Source organism: Rattus norvegicus, chromosome 8, assembly GCF_036323735.1.
Source record: "Rattus norvegicus strain BN/NHsdMcwi chromosome 8, GRCr8, whole genome shotgun sequence".
In the NCBI taxonomy this organism is placed as follows: domain Eukaryota; kingdom Metazoa; phylum Chordata; class Mammalia; order Rodentia; family Muridae; genus Rattus; species Rattus norvegicus.
The window spans coordinates 114,508,419-114,528,358 of record NC_086026.1 but is presented as its reverse complement, the minus strand read 5'-3'; the positions used below and the strand labels follow the sequence as shown (position 1 = coordinate 114,528,358).

Sequence of the window (19,940 nt, the reverse complement as noted above, 5' to 3'; positions counted from 1 at the left end):
AGCTGGCCTCAGGGCCAGGGTACTGTGCTGCTAATCATCTCTTCCTTAAACCATTCAACAGTAAGCCCAGATCCTAGAAGCAAAAGAAGAAGGAAACAGAAGCCACACAGTCTCACGGAGTATGGAAACAACAACAACAACAACACTCGATAGCTGAGAAATCCCAAAAAAGAGTTTTGGTTTCTAATGGTCATGTATGCATGGAAGCAGGGACAGAATTCCAGCCTCACCCTGGTTAGAGAGTTAGAAGGCCAAAACCCAACTTGGTTCCCTAGCTTTTTCTACATCTAGGGATCGCCACATGACCCAATTTGCCCTATGAGATGTAAGTGGAAATTTCCTAGATGAATTTTAGAACTCCTTACTTCCTACTTAAAGGGAATAGACCTAGTTGTCTCTGTTTTCCTCTTCCTTTTCTTTTTTCCCTTCTATGAGAATGATAATTCCTGGTACCAGGCAGCCCTTTTATCATCATGTAGACTCATCACAAAAGACCATAAAGTGCTGATTTCCACACTCTGGAATCAACCTAGAAAGGAGTGGTCTGAGCCACCACCACTAACATTTAGTTACATAAGAATAAATTTGCTCACTCCTCCTCACAGACATTTCTTCCTTCAGTTACAGTTGCTTTCCAGTCATAACCACTCAGCAAAGAACAGTCAGCGGTCAGCCCCAGTTGATGTAATCACAACACAATCTCTGTATCCAGTTCTCAGGGGATGGATGTCTCAGAAGAGGAGTTGGGTAGATTATAAGAGCCAGAGAACCAGGGGCGTCTGCTGACATAGTGTCCTTCATATATGAGAGGGGAGCTGTACTCCTTAAATCTCAACAATATGGTGGCCTAAATAAGAGCTGATGAACACCAGTTGACATGCCACTGTGGATAGGTGGACTCTCAGAAGGCCCTGTCCCTAGATGAAGAACTGCAGGACATTAATGGCTGTTGAAAGGGACAGTTTTTTTTAGGGATAAGCGCCCCAGTCCTGTGTGTTCTGCCCTAAATACATGTATGTGAGTGCTAGACATTGAACTCGGGTCCTAATGTTCACACGGCAAGCACTTTATAAACTGTCATTTCTCCAGCTCCAATTTTAATGAATCTGAATGCAAATATCCACTTGTGGTTAGTGGCTAGCTCATTGGCAAGCTCCGGTCCTAAGGGAGCCCCTGGCATATCTGTGCTGGTGCAGGCGCATAGTTGTGGGAACAGGAATTGGATGGAAAAAAGCCAAAACCACAAAATCAGTTGGGAGTAGCAGTAATATGGGCACTATACACTAACCACTTCCACGGACCCAACATTGTATAGAAATTCCACCTTCTACCATCCAGTGCATCTGTGGCATTTGTCTCACCTTACTAAAAGTCTGTGTCCAGGAGAGGTTAAGCAGTTTGCCCAGAGCCACGTAGTTCAGAGGCTGTCCCCGTGCATTTTTATGCGTCATGTTACCACACAGAGCAACAAAAGAAAGGCCACTCAGGGGTTACTGGTGTGTATGAAATATCATCCCCTCACCTCCCTTTTATTTATGGCTTATTGAATTCTGAGTAGATTAGTTTGGATAATGAAATGTTTTTCAAAATCTAATTTGAAACCCATGAAGATAAGGTGGATGAGAATCCTCCTGTCACTCTGCCTGTGTCACCTCAGGGAGAATGCAAATGAACAACAGCACAGAGTACGAGATGGGTACCACGTCCTTGTCCTGCTTGGAGCAGTTCTCCCATGGGACAGATCTTTTGTTTCCAGTCCTCCTTCAGTTCCTCTCAACAATCCTTTTTTTGTCCATGCCTAGCTTTAACTAGGTGTTGGCGGGGGCAGGAGGAGAGGAGGTCTGTCTCTGCTCTGAAGTCATTTCAGGAGTATAGGATCCGTGAGCAGCGGCAGGGTTACAGCAGCTACATGTAGCTGCACATCGCTGAGGACAGGGATGAGGGCAATCTCGCTTATGTAATAAACTTCAGATTATGAGGGGTTTCCTTTGCAGCTGTTTTTGGAATTCAATAGTGTGGTTCTCAAACGTAAACTCTGTAGATCACCCTATCATGCTGCAATGACAGAACGTTGGACGCAGAGCTAGAGAGATGGCTCAGACAACAGCGTGCCTGCCAGGCAGGCATGGGGACCTGAATTTAGATGCCCAGCACTCAAGTAAACAGTGGTGTATGTTTTCCTGTGCACTTGTAATTGCAATGCTGGGGCTGCGGTGTGGTGCATAGGGAGGGACACATGCAGATCCTTGGGGCTCATTGGCCAGCTTTGTGAGTGAGCCTGGGTTCAGAGACTCTGTCTCAAAAATTTAGGTGGAAAGTGACAGAGGAAGACTCCTAATGTTAATGCTTGGACTTCATAGACACATGCATACGTATCTACACACACATGCACATATGCACACATACATACATATACCACATACTACACACACACACACACACACACACACACACACACACACACACACACTCACTCACTCACACTGAGAATAACTATAGGTTATTATCCACCCATGGGCTGCTTAGTATATGAATTTTTGTTTTTGCAAGACTCTAGAAAATTCTCCAAAGCCTGGACTCATGCTTTCTTAGCTCACTGAGGTCCCAGTGGGTTCAGAGCAGAAGGACCTGAGTGTGTGAAGTCCTGAGTCAACGGCCATACTTCTGACGTGGGTATGGCCATGTAAAGAACCCCAATGCTCGGCCCCATGGGAATGGCACAGCCTTCCCCAAGTGAGGCTCAGAAGGATGGCAAAGCCTTCCTCGGGTGTGAATGAAGATGTTGATAGTGTGTACAGAAACTGCCCACCATAGCTCCCCACACGGTGTTTACAGCCTAAAGTCTGCCCCCTGCAGAGGCTGTTACTACCTGGATTAGCTAAACCTGTCCCCTTAGTTCAGATGTTTCCAGATGCTGTAGCTTCCACCAGAGAGCCAAGTCCAATCCTCCACAACTTCTCTGTGTGTCTGTGTGTCTGTGTGTCTGTCGTCTCCCTCGCCGTCCCAGTCAGGTCTGTCTTTGGAAGTCATGCTAGATGAGGAACCAGTGTGTGCCTTGTTCAGTAAATACTCCATGAAGGTAAGGCTTAGAAGGTGTTTTAGCAGAGGTCAGCACCTTTCGTGGCTCGATGGTTTTGCTCGTGTGTGTGGATTTGGCAGGGAGTGTGTTAGCTAGTTTTAATTGTCAACTTGGTGGGAAATGCATCTATTTTCATTTGGCCTGGATGATGGGAGACCAGTAAACTCTGTGAGAACAGCCTTCCCTCTCCCCTCAGTGTGTTAGGAAACAGAATGTCATGTGACACAGCTGCAGCAGTTTGGTCGAGCCCCGGCGCTCCCCTCCATGTGGAGCATGCTAGGCCTTTCTGAGGTCACATTTAGCTGTCCAGTACAGACAACTTGAAACCTTGGACAAACCTCTGGCACTTTTCTGTAAAACCCCTCACCATGGGAAAGTGGAAGATGGGGATGCTGGGTACTTGTTCTTTCCTACAGCACTGGCCTTAGATCTCCTGGTGACATCGGCGTCCCCTGCCACTTGAAAATGCCCTCTACACTCAGCTCTGCAGCAGGGGATTGATTTCCCGCTTGCTTAATGATTTTAATTACACCTAAGCCCTCCTTCAAAAGAGAATAGTGACCATGTGGCAGTACGGCGAGGAAGAGATTTGGGGAGCCCTGTACAGTCCCTTCCCTTAGAGGATGGGCAGGTCATAGAATCTAGGGTTCAGCTGAGGCTGTTTGGCTGATGCTAGATCTGACTGACTGCAAAGCCTGTCACAGAAAGATAGCGGTGCAGGCAGCCATGCCTGGAGAGCACATACAGAAAATAGGACAATTGGGAATAGTTCTGTCGTTGAGATTGGAACTACTAGTGTGGTTGGGGTCCCAGGGTGAACCAAAATTGCATTTGACATGCTTGGACACAGTTGAGAAGTTGGCTGTGAAGAATGTTGGAAATTCATTTGAGTGAGAGTCTTTGGAGCAGGATGGCATTCCCAACTAAGCATCTAGTGGAGAGAGCCCGCACTGGATTGCATGGAACTGTGGGAAAGCCTGCACTGGATTGCATGGCACCATGCCTCCCTCTCTTGTATCTCAAGAGCAATGGAGCCCCACACAGGGAGGGGCTGCTGTAAAAGCTAACAGGGCTGTTTCCAGAAGGGACACATGCATTTGTACATTCATGGTAACCTGTACCAAGGAGAAACAGCAAAGACCACTGAAGACTTGCGTATTTCCTTCTGCTTGGAGAGCATGTTTAGACACCCATCCCCACCTTCCATGGTGGCAACAGCAGCAGAAGAGAATCCAGGGCTTTAGCAGAGAACAGGTGCTGGGGATGTGGTCTGTTGTTGGATGATGCTTAGAAGAGCCTACGAACTGAAGGATACAGGAACCTCTATGTGCCTACCTACTGCACTTCAGTGGTTTCTCACACACCCTGGGCATCTCTGAAAGGGCCTTGTATGAACCCAAGAAAGTCTTAATGTTGGCTATCACAACTTATTTTGGGGTGGGGCTCGTGGAAATTTCAATCTACTTTTGACTCTACGGACTTAGTCATTATCCCCAAATTGGAAGTGCAGGTAGAGTGTTTCGGGAATCTTCTCAACATCATACTAGGGACTTATGTAGGGTGTTTGCTCCAGCCAGCTGGGAAGCACAACTCTGCTTCGCTGTTTACTATGGAGAATGGCTCACTACTGTACAAACCAATAGAACACAGGGGATTTTTATCCAGCAGGAAGTGGTTTAAAGATTATGGGTTTGTATGTTCTTGGTCATGCTTTGATGAGCTTATTCCAGCATTTTCTCCCATCACTGACCATACTAAACTACTTTAATATTCATTTGTACTAGCTCAATCATCTTGCTCCTGAGTGAGCAGACTAAATTGTCAATGCTGTTCACTATAATGAGAAGGCGTTAGTGTCTATTATTTCGCTCACAGCTTTTGCCAAGCAGAGATAATCTTTGGCTGGCAGGGCCAGGCTGAATTTCAACTCATCCTTGCTCCTTTCCAGGTATCCTTGAGTAATCAATAAGCTGCCCAACTGTTTATGACACCCATGAAGGAACAAAAACCCTAAACTCCATGAGCAAAGGGAAGCGTTTTCAAAAATTCGTCAACTATATTTACCATGACTATATTTGTAACTCAATACATGCTTTCTTCCCCAAAGAGTTACTATCTGTATATCCTTGCTATAGGATTTGTTCAGCCTAGACAGGTTCTGCTGATGCTGTTTTAAGAATAACAGGCCACTACGAACATTGATGGGCATGTGGGAGATGTAAGGACGCCCCCATGATGTCTATGCATACATGTTTGAAGTTCCGGAAGGGCACAAACTGGACGATGTCTCGAAGGACAGGCTCTCCCTTGGGTGACCTTAGAATTCCGTCGTCACCGTCCAGCATCTGCATGTCACTGAAGTCGGCGTTCCCCACTCCCACGATGATGACGGACATGGGAAGGTGGGAGGCATGGACGATGGCCTCCCGGGTGTCAGCCATGTCTGTGATGACACCGTCTGTCAGGATCAGCAGGATGAAATATTGCTGGAGTCAGGAGTCAGATGACAGGTGGGGAGAGAAAAGGACAACACAGTATCAGTTAGATACCTAGGTGGCCTCCTTGCAGAGTGATCATAGCAGCAGGGTCGATGGACATTTTTGTTTATTTATACTTTTTATTAAGAAAATTCCAGTGCAAAACCAAAATAGACAGGGCACCTCTGTGGGGACTTTACTGTCTATCAGCAATTATCAACATATGGCCAACCTTGCATTATTTATTGGCCTCACCTACCTACTTTGTATTATTTTTGAAGCATATTCCATATATCACAGCATTTCCACAGGTAATATGCACAAAGATAAAATTTTGCTAATAAACAGTATCCTATATGTGAAACTAACATTTCTAACCCAATGAACAAAGTCACAGGGTATTTGTACTTTGATTTATACAAAGCTTCTCCATATGACTTCGATTTCTACCTTAAACTGAAACTTAATGGTCTCAAGAAACATTCTCTGGTCACTCACATTCCACAATACAGGATGTTTTCCATAAAAGATCTCAAACGTAGATTCTAGGTAGATACCCTCTACAAGTCCCAATAGTTCTGGCTGCTTTAATGCTTCCTGTTTACTCTTAGCTACTGATTTGGTTACTATCGCAAATGGGCTGTTGGCCTTGGCTCTGGATGACGGTTATATCTCTACTCCTAGACCGTCAATGTCCGTCCTTCTCCAGTTCTGCTAACCCTCACTTCAACCTCATGTTAGCTTACTCTGCTCATAGCCTCGCCAAAGCTGGTCATCGCTCATCACTAGTACACTTAGGACATTGTGTCTTCCAGTGTCTACCTTCCAGACAATCCTCTATCCTTCCAGCTTACCTGCTTGCCCTATGTCTTCCCATTGACTTTAAAGAGACCTCAAGACCCTGCTGCCTCTGTATCTTTTCAGGTTCTCAGCTCTGACCTATCTGATCTGGGCTTCAGGTCAATAACAGACACATGTTAAGCCTATGTAGGGTAGCTTAAGGTCATGATGAATGGAGCCACAACAATTGTAGCTTAATTATAATAATAATCTTACTGGCTATTACAAAGCTCAAGATAGCTTTCCTTTCTGCTGGGTGCTGGCTGCTTGCTGTTGGAATGGGCAAGTTCATGAAACCTTGGAAAGTGGTGCTGCTCCTGACTGGATGCTACTCCAGACACAAAGCTGTCACCATGAAGATCATTGGTGATGACACCTCAGACCGCCCTTACAGCCATGCCCTGGTGACTGGAACTGACCACTGTCCCCGAAAAGTGACAGCTGCCACGGGCAAGAAGAAAATGGTCAAGAGAGCCAAGATCAAGTCCTTTGTGAAAGTTTTTAACTACAACCACCTCATGCCCACAAGGTGTGAACATCCCCTTGGACAAAACTGTTGTCAACAAGGATGTGTTCAGAGACCCAGAGTTGAAATGCAAGGCCAGGTGGGAGGCCAAGGTCAAGTTTGAGGGGCGATACAAGGAAAAACAAGCAAATGGTTTTTCCAGAAGTTTCAGTTTTAGGTATATATTTGTTTTCACCATTAAAAATGAAAAACAAGACAAACAAAAAACCCCAAACAAACAAAAAACAAATCAAAGCTCAAGATAGGTAGAAAGCAGGAGACTGGGAGTTAGGAGAACTAGATTCCAAGCTTCATTCTGTGAAGCCTGAAATATCCTTTTATGCCTTGGTCTTAGATACTTTATTTCTCAAAAGCTGAGAGGGACAAGATCATTATATGCTGTCCTGCAGCTGGAAGACCTTTGAAAATCTAGGGCTGTGCTGTCCTGTGTAATAGTAACCTCAGGAAAATATTGAGCATTTTAAATGTGGCCAGAGTAAAAGAGAAGCTGAATTTTAAATAAAAAAATAGACCCAATTCAGTTATTGAACATTTTAAAAGTAAATTTAGAACAAACCAAATCATTGTACAGTATTTTTCATCTATCAACTTTTAATATCTAAGTAAAGATCAAGTGTTTGTCATAACTCAGCACCCAAACTTAGATGCTATTAAAGGTAAAATACACAAATATTTTAAAGTCTTAGTACAAAAATTCCCAAGATATCTCATTCATAATTTTTACATGTATCAGACGCTAATGTGCCAATATGTTGGCTAGTTGGGATTTTATTATTTGTAAAGGGTATTAAAATGGGTCTCCTTGTTTCTTTTTACTTTGTAAATCTGGTTACCTCAGAATTTAAAATTGTAATAGGATTTGTACTGTATGCCTTTTGGATTATGATGGCGGAAATCCCTGCTAGGAGATGAATGGTTAAGGGTCAATATTATGATTCTTCTGGTATGCATGTGAAAGGTGTCCTGCCTCTTGCCTCCCTCTTCCTCTCCATGTGGAGAGGCTGCCACAGGCCTGAGATGAGGATCAGAGTAAAGATTCTCACACCTGTCAGTGCAGGCAGAGCCACCGGAACTGAGAGCAGATGTCGTCTATCATGGGCACACTATGCTAGCTCCACTGTGAGATGGGACGGAAGAGCTTTAGGGAGACTAAACAGGCCAAGCCCAAGAGGACTTTCCACACAGTCCCAGAAATATGCTAGGAAGTAAGAGTGGCTGGCTGCCATCTTGAAATCCTGCTAACACCCCCTTCCCATCCAATTGATCAGCAAGTTATGATGCTAGTCTATCTTCAAACTATACCCTACATGTTACTACCTCCTGATACCTCCATGGCCACTGTTTGTTTGGGGTCACCACATGTTTTCACTCACACCAAAGCAAGTCTTAACTAGACTGTACTTCATCTTTCCCCATGACGTGTACGAGTGTGGAGACTGAGACACTCTAGGAAAAGGTGCTCTGGTGGAGCACATACTTGTCAGGCACGGGAAGTCCTGGGTTTGGTCCTCGGCATTACAAAGACGAGATCATGAGTAAGAATGATCATAAACATGCTAACTCACAACATGTTAAGAACTCTTTTGGGGTCAAGAAAGTGTGAATATTCTAGAATCGGATTCTTCCAGGTTTAGTGTACTGACTTTCATAAGCTACAGAACACTATATTGAACCAGATGGAAATTTCCAAATAAAGCAGCAATAATAGCTCATTCTGAAGTCAGCTCAGGAAAGTGCTGGTGTATGATCAGGTCTCCAGGGGGCATTTATACCCGTGGAAGAATTCTATAATATCAAAAAGCAAGATCATCTGACATAGCTTGTCTAAGGAGCTTAAGCTCATGCCCCTTACTAGTGAGAACAAGGGACCCTGGATCACAGTGTCCAACCATTGCAGAAATGGCTAGAGAAAAAGTAAGTTCCCCATGTTGCCAGGAGGTCTTATTTATCTGGTGCTTTATTCCATGTGGTTCTGCCCTTTGACTATTGCAGTCTCTTCAAGAGCAGACTCATCTGATCCTGGAGTTGTTAGTGATGGCCATTGCCTCGAGTTGGCTTAAACTAGCACAAAAGCCACACCTGTGTCTTTGCTATTGTCCCTTGACTTGTGTAGCCCTGGTATCCTAGGAGGATGGAAAGCATCTATTCTTAAAACTAAGCTGCAGGAAATTCCAGAGATAGCGCAGACACTCTTGTGAACACAGGAAAAGGGACGGGCTTTCTTAGTTTCCCCTTGCCTGATTTTGAAAAGAACATGGTTTTAGTTTTGTTTAAAAATTCTATCTTATCTATTCCATGATGGCCTTGAGTAGACGATATAGCTGAGAATGAGCACACATTTCTAATTCTCCTGTCTTCTTCACTTCCTGATGCTGATATTAGCATGCATGTCCACCACCATACTTACATTTTGTGGTACTAGGGATTGAGTCTGGGGCTTTGTGTATGCTAGGCAAGCACTCTGCCCACTGAGTTACATGGCCAACCCTTAGATATGCTTTCAAAAGATGAGTCCAGCTTCTGCATGAAGCACGATACACATCATGGGGAAAGATGAAGTAGAGAGTCTACTTAGGACTTGCTTTGGTGTGAGTGAAAACATGTGGTGGCCCCAACAGACAGTGGCCATGAAGGTATTAGGAGGTAGTAACACGTGGGGTATAGTTTGAAGATAGACTAGCATCATAACTTGCTGATCAATTGAATGGGAATGGGGTGTTAGCAGGATTTCAAGATGGCAGCCAGCCACTCTTACTTCCTAGTTAACGTCCTTGGGTTGTCTTTTCTCACACTGAACTGGACTAGTCCGTGCGATCGGCAGGGTATCCTGAGATGATGGAATGAGTCTTCTGGGCTAAGTTATGAGACAAAGTTACTCCTCCTTTGTCTTCTCTTGGATCGCCTGGGTGGGGCCAGCTGCCATGCCTTGGGAAGCTTTAGTAGTTCTCCTGAGCGATGAGGAAATGAGGCCTCGGACCAGAAACCAGCAACCACGTGGCAGGCATAGGACTAAGTCATCAATTAGCAGATCTCTCAGCTTCAGGCCACTCTTCAAAGGACCTTATCCCCGGCCAGCATCTTGACTGAAAACTTGGGAGACCTAAGCCTAGGCCACACAGGCCAGCTGTGTTTTAGTCTCTGGTCCACAGAAAATGTGGAGATAATGAGTGTTTATTGGGGTTTTAAATTGGTTAAGGCTGTATGTCATTCAGCAAGAAGAAATGAAGAGAAAAAACATAATGTAAGTCTAGGAACTCAGATTACTTCAGGGTTATAGCCTAAGCAGCTAGCTGTATGAGGGTAGTATAGAGACTGGGAAAGCCAGCAGTTGAGCACGACCCAGTGAACGTAGTAGCTTCTACTATTGAGTGTCTGCGTTCAGGCCAAGAGGCAGACCTTTGTGTCCACCCTAAGCTTCACATCCCAGCAGGTGCGGGGTTAATTAGGTTCACCTTTCCTCAGGTGAAGAGACTGAAAATAGAGAAGTTTAGCCATAACATTGATTGCTGGGCTACGGGCGTTATAACCAATAGTCAAGAGAGGCAGGGTGAACCCCTGTCCCTCTCCTTACCGAAGCCTCCTTGGTGTTTGTCTCCTCTGAGGCTGACTTGGCAACCTTCTGAATGATGGGAGCGATGTTCGTGGGACCATAAAGCTGGAGCTTGGGAAGGCAGCTCTGATAAGCTTCCACAACTCCTTGAATTCCTAAGGTGAGATTTGAAAGATTGACAGTTTCATGGTCCCTTCAAATATATTTGCATATAGACAAAAGCAGCACTAACTTTCTCCTGGTAGCCTTTCTTCTCGACACGCTTAGGAGCTTAAGACAAAGGGAAACACTAGGTCAGTATATTGCTGCCTCCCCTCCCCCACTGAAATCGGATCACAACGGGATCGTCCAAAGCAACTGTTTCCACAAACTTCACCCTACGTAAGCTTTTATTAGCTCACTATGGTTTAAGGGCGCAGAGGCTGCTCCCATTTTATGGGTGAAGAAGCAGAGGTTAAGAGAAAGTGCCCCAGGTCCCAGAGAAAGTGAGTTGCAGACTCCGCATATAAATCCAGGAATTTGGACTGAAAGCAAGTTGTCTTCAGTGGTCTGTTTGTTTGTTTGTTTGCTTGTTTATCTTGGTGTTGATTTTAGAGTAAACACTGTCTGTAACTGACGGGCACCTGCGACCCTCTCTCCCTATATCACTCCTAGTAAGGGCAAGGATCATGACTACTTTCATTTCTGTATTCCCCAAAAGAGCTTGCAGCAGTGCCGAGAACACATCCAGTGTGCCGTGAACGGGCTCACAGGCTGGGTGTTATGAGATGACCGTTGTCAATAACTCATTTAAGGAAGGGTGTTCACCGTGAGGGCGCATGAGCTCAGGAAATGGAAGAGCTAGGGATTCTGCCTGGAAGAAGTAATTCTTCCTGTGCTGTTACAGGTCTGCTCCACGGAAAACCATCAAAAATAAATTGCCATTATGAATGCATTTTATTCATATGGATGCTGCTGTTGCCCATGCAACTTTTGCTTTCCCCTACTTTAGCTCCTCCTTCTGTCCTTCCTGGTAGCAAGGCAGCACACTGCTCTTGATTTTGACCATAGGGAGTCGCAGGACTCACTGCTGAAACTGTTCTCCATAGCTATCACATACTGCAAATCAGCCTGGGAACGGTTCAGATGAACAAGTTTTGTTCTGTTCTGCCTTATACGGGTTTCTAACACCCCACCCACCCAGGCCAGCCTGAAACAGAGATACCTGGCATTCCAAATTACTTTATGATGTGGAAGAGAAGTGAAGTGAACCTTGGGATTTTTTTTGGGGGGGGTGCAGGGGGCACACAAACTTTTGCCTAAGAGAAGGAAGCTTGATGTCCTTTTCAAAACTATTGGGTCGTTGAACTCTGAGAGCGTGAGATGGTAAACACTAGGCTATGTACCTCAGTCTCCTTCGGTGGGAAACCACCTTACTGGCTTTGGCAGAGTCTTTCCCTGACCTGGAAGCTCAGTGTTTCCGCTAGGCTGGTGCTGTCTGGAGAATAGAGGATCCTAAACCAGAATAAACTGGACTTGAGTGATGGGTGACAGAATACTAGGATGCTGTAGATCCTGACTTTGAGGGTGCTGTGTTCAGAGCCAATGATACTGATGTCATAGTCTTGGATACTATACGCCAAGTTCTTGAAAGAAACTAGAATGTTCTGCACACTTCACTACATCTCAACTAACTGTGGTATAGCTCACTTCTCCCCTCAGTAAGAAGGAGGAGGGTGTGGACATTTACACCCGATAACTGTCAACTTCACAGCCGCAAAGGCTCTCAACTCAGGCTGATTTTGTTACTTCTTCAAAGCAGACATTATCCTTGTTCTACCAGCACCATCATCTCCTGAGATCATGGTCAGGAATTTCTAGCCAGGAGAAAGCAAAGTAAAATGGTCTAGACAGAGATGTTAAGGCTTTGAGTTCTTTCTTGCACAAAACTGCGAAGGAATTTTGTTCAAAGTCAGCATTGTTAATGTGCTGGATGTGTCAAGTGATTTCCATGTTTCACCCCTCTCCTTAAACCTGCCCAGAGAGGAAACTGGAAAATCCAGATAAAAACCAGAGAAGCAGAAAGAGGAATGTCTCATCTTGGTCAATCATGGGCCATTCTCCCATTCAAAAACAAACAGAAAAACAAAACAAAGTCCTAAAGCTAAAATGGAATCTTAATCAATGGGTTAATTAATTTTAGTCAATTAAAAGATTTGCTTTGTTTTAGCCAGAGGAATCCAGGATCTTGCTGGAAGCTCTGTTTCTTCCAGCCCTGTCTCTTCCAGGGTGTTTGGGCTACTCTACAAGGTGCTTCTCAGTTCCCTGTGGAGCAGGGTGGTGCATTCGGGTGTTCAGAGCCCATGTCTGTGCTTTGACCCTAACGGCTCATCTGCTGCACTAGCAGAGAGAAACTGGAATGGTGTATAGGGTCAGCCCAGACACTGGCTTTCCTTCGAGTTCCCACTTACCTGCGCACTCCGGGTCAGGCTCCCAGACACTGGCTTTCTTTCTAGTTCCGACTTACCTGCGCACTCCGGGTTGTCTTCATTAAAGTTGATTGCGAAGTCATGAGAGACCTAGACACCGGATGAAAAATTTAAAAGAGGAGGAAAGGAGAATTACAACTCGAATCCATTAAGGAGGCACTGGGGGTTTATGGTTTGCAAACAAATAGCATTACATTCATTATGAGTTAAGCAGCGGGTACCATTTTAAGCCATTATACAATCAATCTGGGATGGAGGGTGAATTCTCAGCTCCCCGTGGAGCTGAGGTGACAGGAAGATTTTCTAGGATCAGATAAATGCTCACAGGAGGAGGAAAGTGAAACACCAAAAAAGAAAGGGAAAATAAAGGAAAGACAAAAAAGAAAAGGCTTCACAAAAGATAACCTTACATAGTTGCTAGATTCAACTGGATACAGACTGGAGGGTTAAAGTTGAATGGGCGATTACTTGCACCTCCAATTTAAAAAAATAAAATAAAAAGAACTCAAGTCAAGCTGTCTGACAGCCATGGTGCTGCTTATAGAGTCGCTCGCTAGCTAAGCTGTTGACATTTAAGAATCGTTCTGATATACAGAATTATAGTGCATGGGGATCTTCATGTACACACAGGTGAAATAGAGTGCCTTCTACTTCTGAAAAAAAGAAGTGATAAAGTCATATACCCTGTAATCATCCACCACACACTTCCCTGCCTGGCCGTGCCTAAGTGTAAGGTTAGATGACACGCACACGGCTTGCTATTTTCTTCCCCCCTAAAATCTGATAAAAGAAATGGGATATTCTGGCATCTGGACGGTTTTATTAAATCACTTGGAATTTCATGGAAAATTCCATTTCAAAGGCTATTTCTGACCGTTGGGTCTCTTGAATGCTAAAAAAAAAAAAAAAAAAAAAATAGGTCACCTCATTAAAAGACAGGCACCTCCTTTCTTAGCTGGAGGTCATAGGTGAAGCAGCTGGTGTGTGCCCACTGTCCCTTTATCCTCCGCAGATCCCAGACAAGTGAACTGACTTCCAGCTGCCCTACTTGGTTTATTTACCTCATGTTTTTTCTTTAGCTTGTAAGATCTTCCTTTGGCTACCCAAGCTAAACACACTGGCACTGACAATCTCCAGGGAGATCTGAATAGATATTTTTTGACTTCCCGGAGTTAAATGTTTTGGGGGTTGTTTTCTCAGTCTCTTAACATATTGATTGTGAGTTAAACCAAGGGAACCTGTAACTGGGCCCTTGAACAACATCCCCAGAACACACTCTGGGCTGGACATCCATAGTTCCATAGAGAGCAAGGATGTGCAGTTACAAGATCCTACGTTCACTCACTCACCGTGTACTCCGGGGGTATTCTGGCACCAAACCCAAAAGCCGGGAACATTTTGTCACTGGAATTAAATAAAAAAAAAAAGAAGAAGCTGCTTCATTTATTTATCTAAGAAGGATGAGAATCAGGAGCCTGCATAACCTCACCAGGGCATGTCACCAAGCCAAATGCTGACTCATGCAATAGAGTGGATAATCAAAATTAAACGATATTTAATGTTCATTACTGATTAGTATACAGCCTCTTCCCATAAGGTTTTTATTAAGTTTGATGACCAAGAGTAAATGAACCCTGGATTTGCACAGATCCCACCCACTAATTCTGATTTTCTGTTTTCCCCGAAGTAGTGATGAGGAATTTGGTAACTCTCATAATTGGCTGAATCAGGATATTCCATCCATATAATTTTTTAAAAAACTAAAGGAAGAGCTCTTTCCTCTCTCTCTCTCTCTCTCTCTCTCTCTCTCTCTCTCTCTCTCTCTCTCTTCTTTCCTTCTTTCTTTTTGAGGGGAGGGTAGATCTAATGGTGTTTCCACTTCCAATCACCAACCCAGTGCTTTAATGGTGCTCTCTTTAAACCTGCTAAACCACCCTTGGGGGTTTGAAGTTTGCTGAGCTTCATGAACTGTTATGTAATTGAGTTTCCAGAGTGAGGAAGGGAAAATGCCTCACCTACAAGGAGAATAATTAATGCGCCAGAAGGCCGAATTCTCTGAAGTCAGCCACTAGAAAGCCTCTACCTAATAAATATACTGGAGAAAAAAAATTTCCAAGCCTAGCACAATAGATTTAAAGTCCACTCCTCCTGTTTAAAAATAAAATGAGCCAGAAAGGAGTCTTATGCAAGGACTAAGGGAAGAAAGTTGAACAAACAAAAACTTTAATATGAGAACACGTCAAGGAAGTCAGAACTGGATCCATCGGCCACCGAGCAAACTGGCCATTAGCAGCGGTTGTGAGAAAAAGACAAGCAAACACTGTCCACCGGGAAATTTCAGAAGCATAGTTCCATACTGGGAAAGGCCACCTTTCTTATTGTCAGAATAAAACAATGGTAAACACAACAAAGGGGCTCATGTCCTTCCAGCTGCCCTTAGCCTCACAGGAAATGGCTATGTCTAAAACCTCCAGGTGTGAAATTGATTTTAAACACATTTTCCCCCACTCATTACATTAAGGAAAAAACACTGAGCTAAAGCAAGGGGTTAATATGCATCAAGGGAAATTACCCAATCTACATGCCAATGGATGTCAGCTCAAACAAGATGGCCTCTCAGAGCACGTGGGTGTTGGATGAAAACAATTTTCCAAACAGTCATCTTAAAACAAGCCCATGGATAGAAATGCAACACTCTTTTGGGGATATGCGAGAGTGGCTTTCTTTTGGAAAAGGGAAATCAGTATTTAATTCTTCTACTTTTACACCCTATGCTGAACTCATCCCGGATCTTCTGGGAGCATCTATGTTGGCAGTGCCTGATCTCATTCACGAATTTCCCTTCACTCTTTCTTTACCTCCTCTGAATCTCATCCACTGTGCTGCCATACTGGATTGCTTCAGAGACTAAAACCTGAATATCAAGTAAAGGAATTCTTCTACAGGATTCAAGTACCAATGTCCAAGGACCGAGATTCAACTCTCAAGCACAAGATTCAAACATTGGGTAAAGGAAAAATTCTGCAATAGTTAGTTGCAACCAAATCTTCTGCATCCCACCATGTAGGAGACTTCGGGTTAGATCTTTAGCATTGTGTAAGAGAAAGGGCGTAGAACTTAATACTGTCAGTTGTTAAATTATTAAAAATATGTTTTGGGGGGCTAGCAAGCTAGATCGGTGGGTAACTGTGCTTTAGACTGAGTCTGACAACTTGAACTTGATCTTCTTAAGACACACGTGGTAGAAGCAGATAAGTAACTCCTGATTGCTGTCCTCCAACCTCCACAAGGCACAAATATCTGTAATAAAAAATTTAAAAGATTTTTCTTCCCTTTTAAATAATCTATGTGTGTGTTTGTCCATCTGTTGGCATGTGCATGTGAGTACAGGTTCCGGTGGAGAGTACAGGTTCCGGTGGAGGTCAGAGGAAGGCCCTCTCCTGGAGCTAGAGTTACAGGCGCTGTGCTGGGAACCTCCTGCTGTGGGTTTTGGGAACTGAACTTAGGTCCTCTGCAAACGCAGCATGTGCTCTTACCTGCTGAGGTATCTGTTTCTTAACTGCTGAGCTATCCAGACTCCATATCCTAAGCAGTTTTTGATTTTGACTGTTACTTTGGAGGGTGGTGGATGGGTTATATTATTGAAAGAATTGAGAAATGCTGTAGGCTAAAAAGTCTACATTCACATATTTGTTTATAAGCACGCACACACACACACACACACACACACACACACAGTATTTATATTGATGGTCAGAATTGATGCTAGATCCTTCATTGTGAGCAGTGGGCAGCCCTCATCCATAGATACATATACAAACCAGACCCTCTCCCCTACCTCCACACACAGTTTCATTGGGAGCTGATTTCCAAAATCTTTATACTTCGTAATACAGTAATTAAGCACTGAAATTCTTAACATACGAATGCTTCTTAGATCAATAATATTTAGATGACGACCATAATAAAAATTCAATCCAGAAATATTTTTAGAATAGTTTGAATCTCTTCATAATGAATCATTTTAGAGATTAAAAATTACATACATGGAGTATCCTTGTTTTCCTTCTAGACATGTATGACACAGTAACCAGAAAAATGGCTCGACATTAATTTATAAAGATACATTGAAGGCTAGAGAAGGAACTTAGAGGGTAGAGTGCCTGGCATGCATACGTCTCTGGGTTTGATTCTTTCTGATACTATATCAAAAATATGTCCAGTGGTTTTAAAAATGATACGGTGGGACCAAATTCTATGAAGAAGGGAAAGAGAAACTGAGTTGGGGAAGAAACAAAATTCCCATTTGAAACTAAAGAGCTGGTTCAGGTATTTTTGGAAGAAGAAGAAGAAGAGGAGGAAGAGTAGGAGGAGGAGGGAGTGGAGGAAGAGGAGGAAGAAGAGGAAGAAGAGGAGGAGGGGGAAGAGGAAGAAGAAGAAGAAGAAGAAGAAGAAGAAGAAGAAGAAGAAGAAGAAGAAGAAGGAGAAGGAGAAGGAGAAGGAGAAGGAGAAGGAGAAGGAGAAGGAGAAGGAGAAGGAGAAGGAGAAGGAGAAGAAGAAGGAGGAAGAGGAGGAGGAGGAGGAGGAGAAGGAGAAGGAGAAGGAGAAGGAGAAGAAGAAGGAGGAAGAGGAGGAGGAGGAGGAGGAGGAGGAGGAGGAGGAGGAGAAGGACAATGACAACGACAAAACCAGGATGACGGTCAGTAGCTAGTCTGCATGGCATAACACTGAGATTCTAATGGGCAGCTACAAGAGTTACATTAGAGTTTATCTTTAAATGTATTTAAGTATTTATAACACCCCAGAGTTTTCAATTCTTATCACTATTTAAACTCACGATGAGGAAAGTTAGATGTTATCAATGAAAGGATGTGTGAGGGTTGTGCATTTTTACCGAATCCTTTTAAAGGCAAATTACAAAAACAGACAAAGGAACAAGACCCCCAGATGTCATTTGTCCAACATGACCTTTAGATCTGACACTCTATTCCTTTTTCTTTTTGTGTTCAATTTATTTTTAAAGATCGGATTTTGAGTCTTAAAGATAACGCCTTCCACCACTGATTATTTACCACAGGCAGAACTGCCTGGGCTCTGCAAAGGAAATTAGATGTGCCTCTGATTTGCAATCAAAGAAATAAATCTCATGAGAATAGCGGTACAGAGCTGGTGTGTGAACCCAGATCTACCAGTCATTGGGACCTCATACTCTTTCAATCACCCTTGTAGACTCCATTATCCACAGGAAGCTTCTCTGTTCTAATGATCCAGAAGAGTGAGCATATCTATATATCTATGTTGTAATAACATGTGTAGGCCTATCTGTATGTGTGTGAGAGGGTGAGGAAGAATGAGAGAGAGAGAGCCCAAGAGAGAGAATTCTGATTGATCCAGTAACCACTGTCAAGATTCTCTTCTTTTCCACCCTTCCTTCAGCAGGGAGGAGGTGGGGGCCCTCCCTCCCTTCCCTTACACACTTTCCAACCCCCCAACCTGCCCCGGAGCTGAGGACCGAACCCAGGGCCTTACGCTTGCTAGGCAAGCGTTCTACCACTGAGCTAAATCCCCAACACCCAAACTTTCCATTCTTATCCTTACACAGGAAGGGTTTCTGGGCCATGCTGAGCTGGGGCCATGCTTTGTGGTTCTGAGATACGGCCTCTCTATGTATCCTAGACTGGCCTGGGGTCATCCGGCATCAGTCTTGCTATACTTCCAGGAATGAGCCACGGCACCCATATCACCATGACTTGCTGACATGTTCTAGCAGACTAGGAATGTCATGGGGAAATTCTGCCATGTTAAATCTTTGCTGTCCAACCCAGAGGAGTGGTATCTAGGCTGCAGGACCTAAGCATTTTAACTGGCCCAGCACCCCTGAGCTAATGGTGGATTTCAACTCTGGATGCCTATCACAACAACACCAATGATAACAATGACAATAGCAACAGCAACCGCAACAACAAGAACCATAACAACACAACAACAGATTTCTAGGTGCACAGCAGACAATGAGATCAGCCTATGGGAATGAGGCCCAAAGTATCAATACTTTTGAAACTTCCTAAGTGGTTTTGGCATGCAGACAAGATAAAGTCCTAGTGAGACAAGGTGGGGTGTGGCAGAGTCTGTATTGAGAAATCCCACATCGGCTGCTGACCAACCCAGTGCCCTACACATCTAAACACATGTCAGCTTGAGTTTCAGCTCTAAGTTGACCCCCAATACAGGACCTAGCCCATACCTGCCTTGTTTTCTGATGTCTCAAATTCATTCTGAGGTAGCCACTTTTTTAAACCATCATTTTGTATTTTCAGAGCAATGCTTTTGGTCTCCGTTAGATCACAGACAGGCTGACCTCTCCTCTTCCTTCCCCTTTTCCTTCATGATATTAGGGACTGAACTCAGGGTCTCCTGCATGCAAAGCAAGTGCTCTACCGCCAAACTAACTAGCGGTTTTTATTTTTAGAGAATTTGAGACAGAGTAGCACTAAGTCACCTGGACTGGCCTTGAACTTGTAGTCTTCCTGTCTCACATTCCAAAGGCACAGAGATTGTAGGCCTAAGCCAACGGGAAGGACCAGACCAGACTTCTCATTGAGGACAGGTAAGGTTGTCTGAGACTCATGACCACACTGACTCCAAGAAAAGCGTGCCACTTTGACATTGAGGTGTACAAGGATTGTGGAAGCTGTGAATGAAAACTCTTGAAAAGAAGCTGACTCTATAGATACTTACTGGCCAGAATTTCAATACTGTGGAAAGATTAGAAAGTTCAGAACCGGAAGTGAATTGTCATATCTCAGACCTTTTGCTTCCAGGATGGCCATTCCTTACCTACCTCTAAGCTGAAACATTCTGTGGCTAATAGAGAAAAACACTTGCAGTCTATTGGTGTAGCAGACCTGCAGGCTTCTATCAACCCCAAGCTAAGACTGTTATCAGATAGCACCTTGGGCCTATAGAAAACTTTGTCATCTTACTATCACCGTCTTAATGA

The 19,940-nt window shown here is 44.0% G+C and overlaps 1 protein-coding gene across 5 annotated transcripts in view; it reads right to left on the bottom strand.

The window, feature by feature from the left end:
• Nucleotides 1-19,940, bottom strand: part of Cpne4 (copine 4) — a 475,704-nt gene that overhangs the window by 3,497 nt on the left and 452,267 nt on the right. For all 5 annotated transcript variants that reach the window (NM_001109003.1, XM_039081885.2, XM_039081886.2 and 2 more), the window contains 4 exon segments: nt 5,329-5,565; nt 10,494-10,627; nt 12,979-13,030; nt 14,290-14,344. In NM_001109003.1, the coding sequence (NP_001102473.1) occupies nt 5,329-5,565; nt 10,494-10,627; nt 12,979-13,030; nt 14,290-14,344 (478 nt within the window).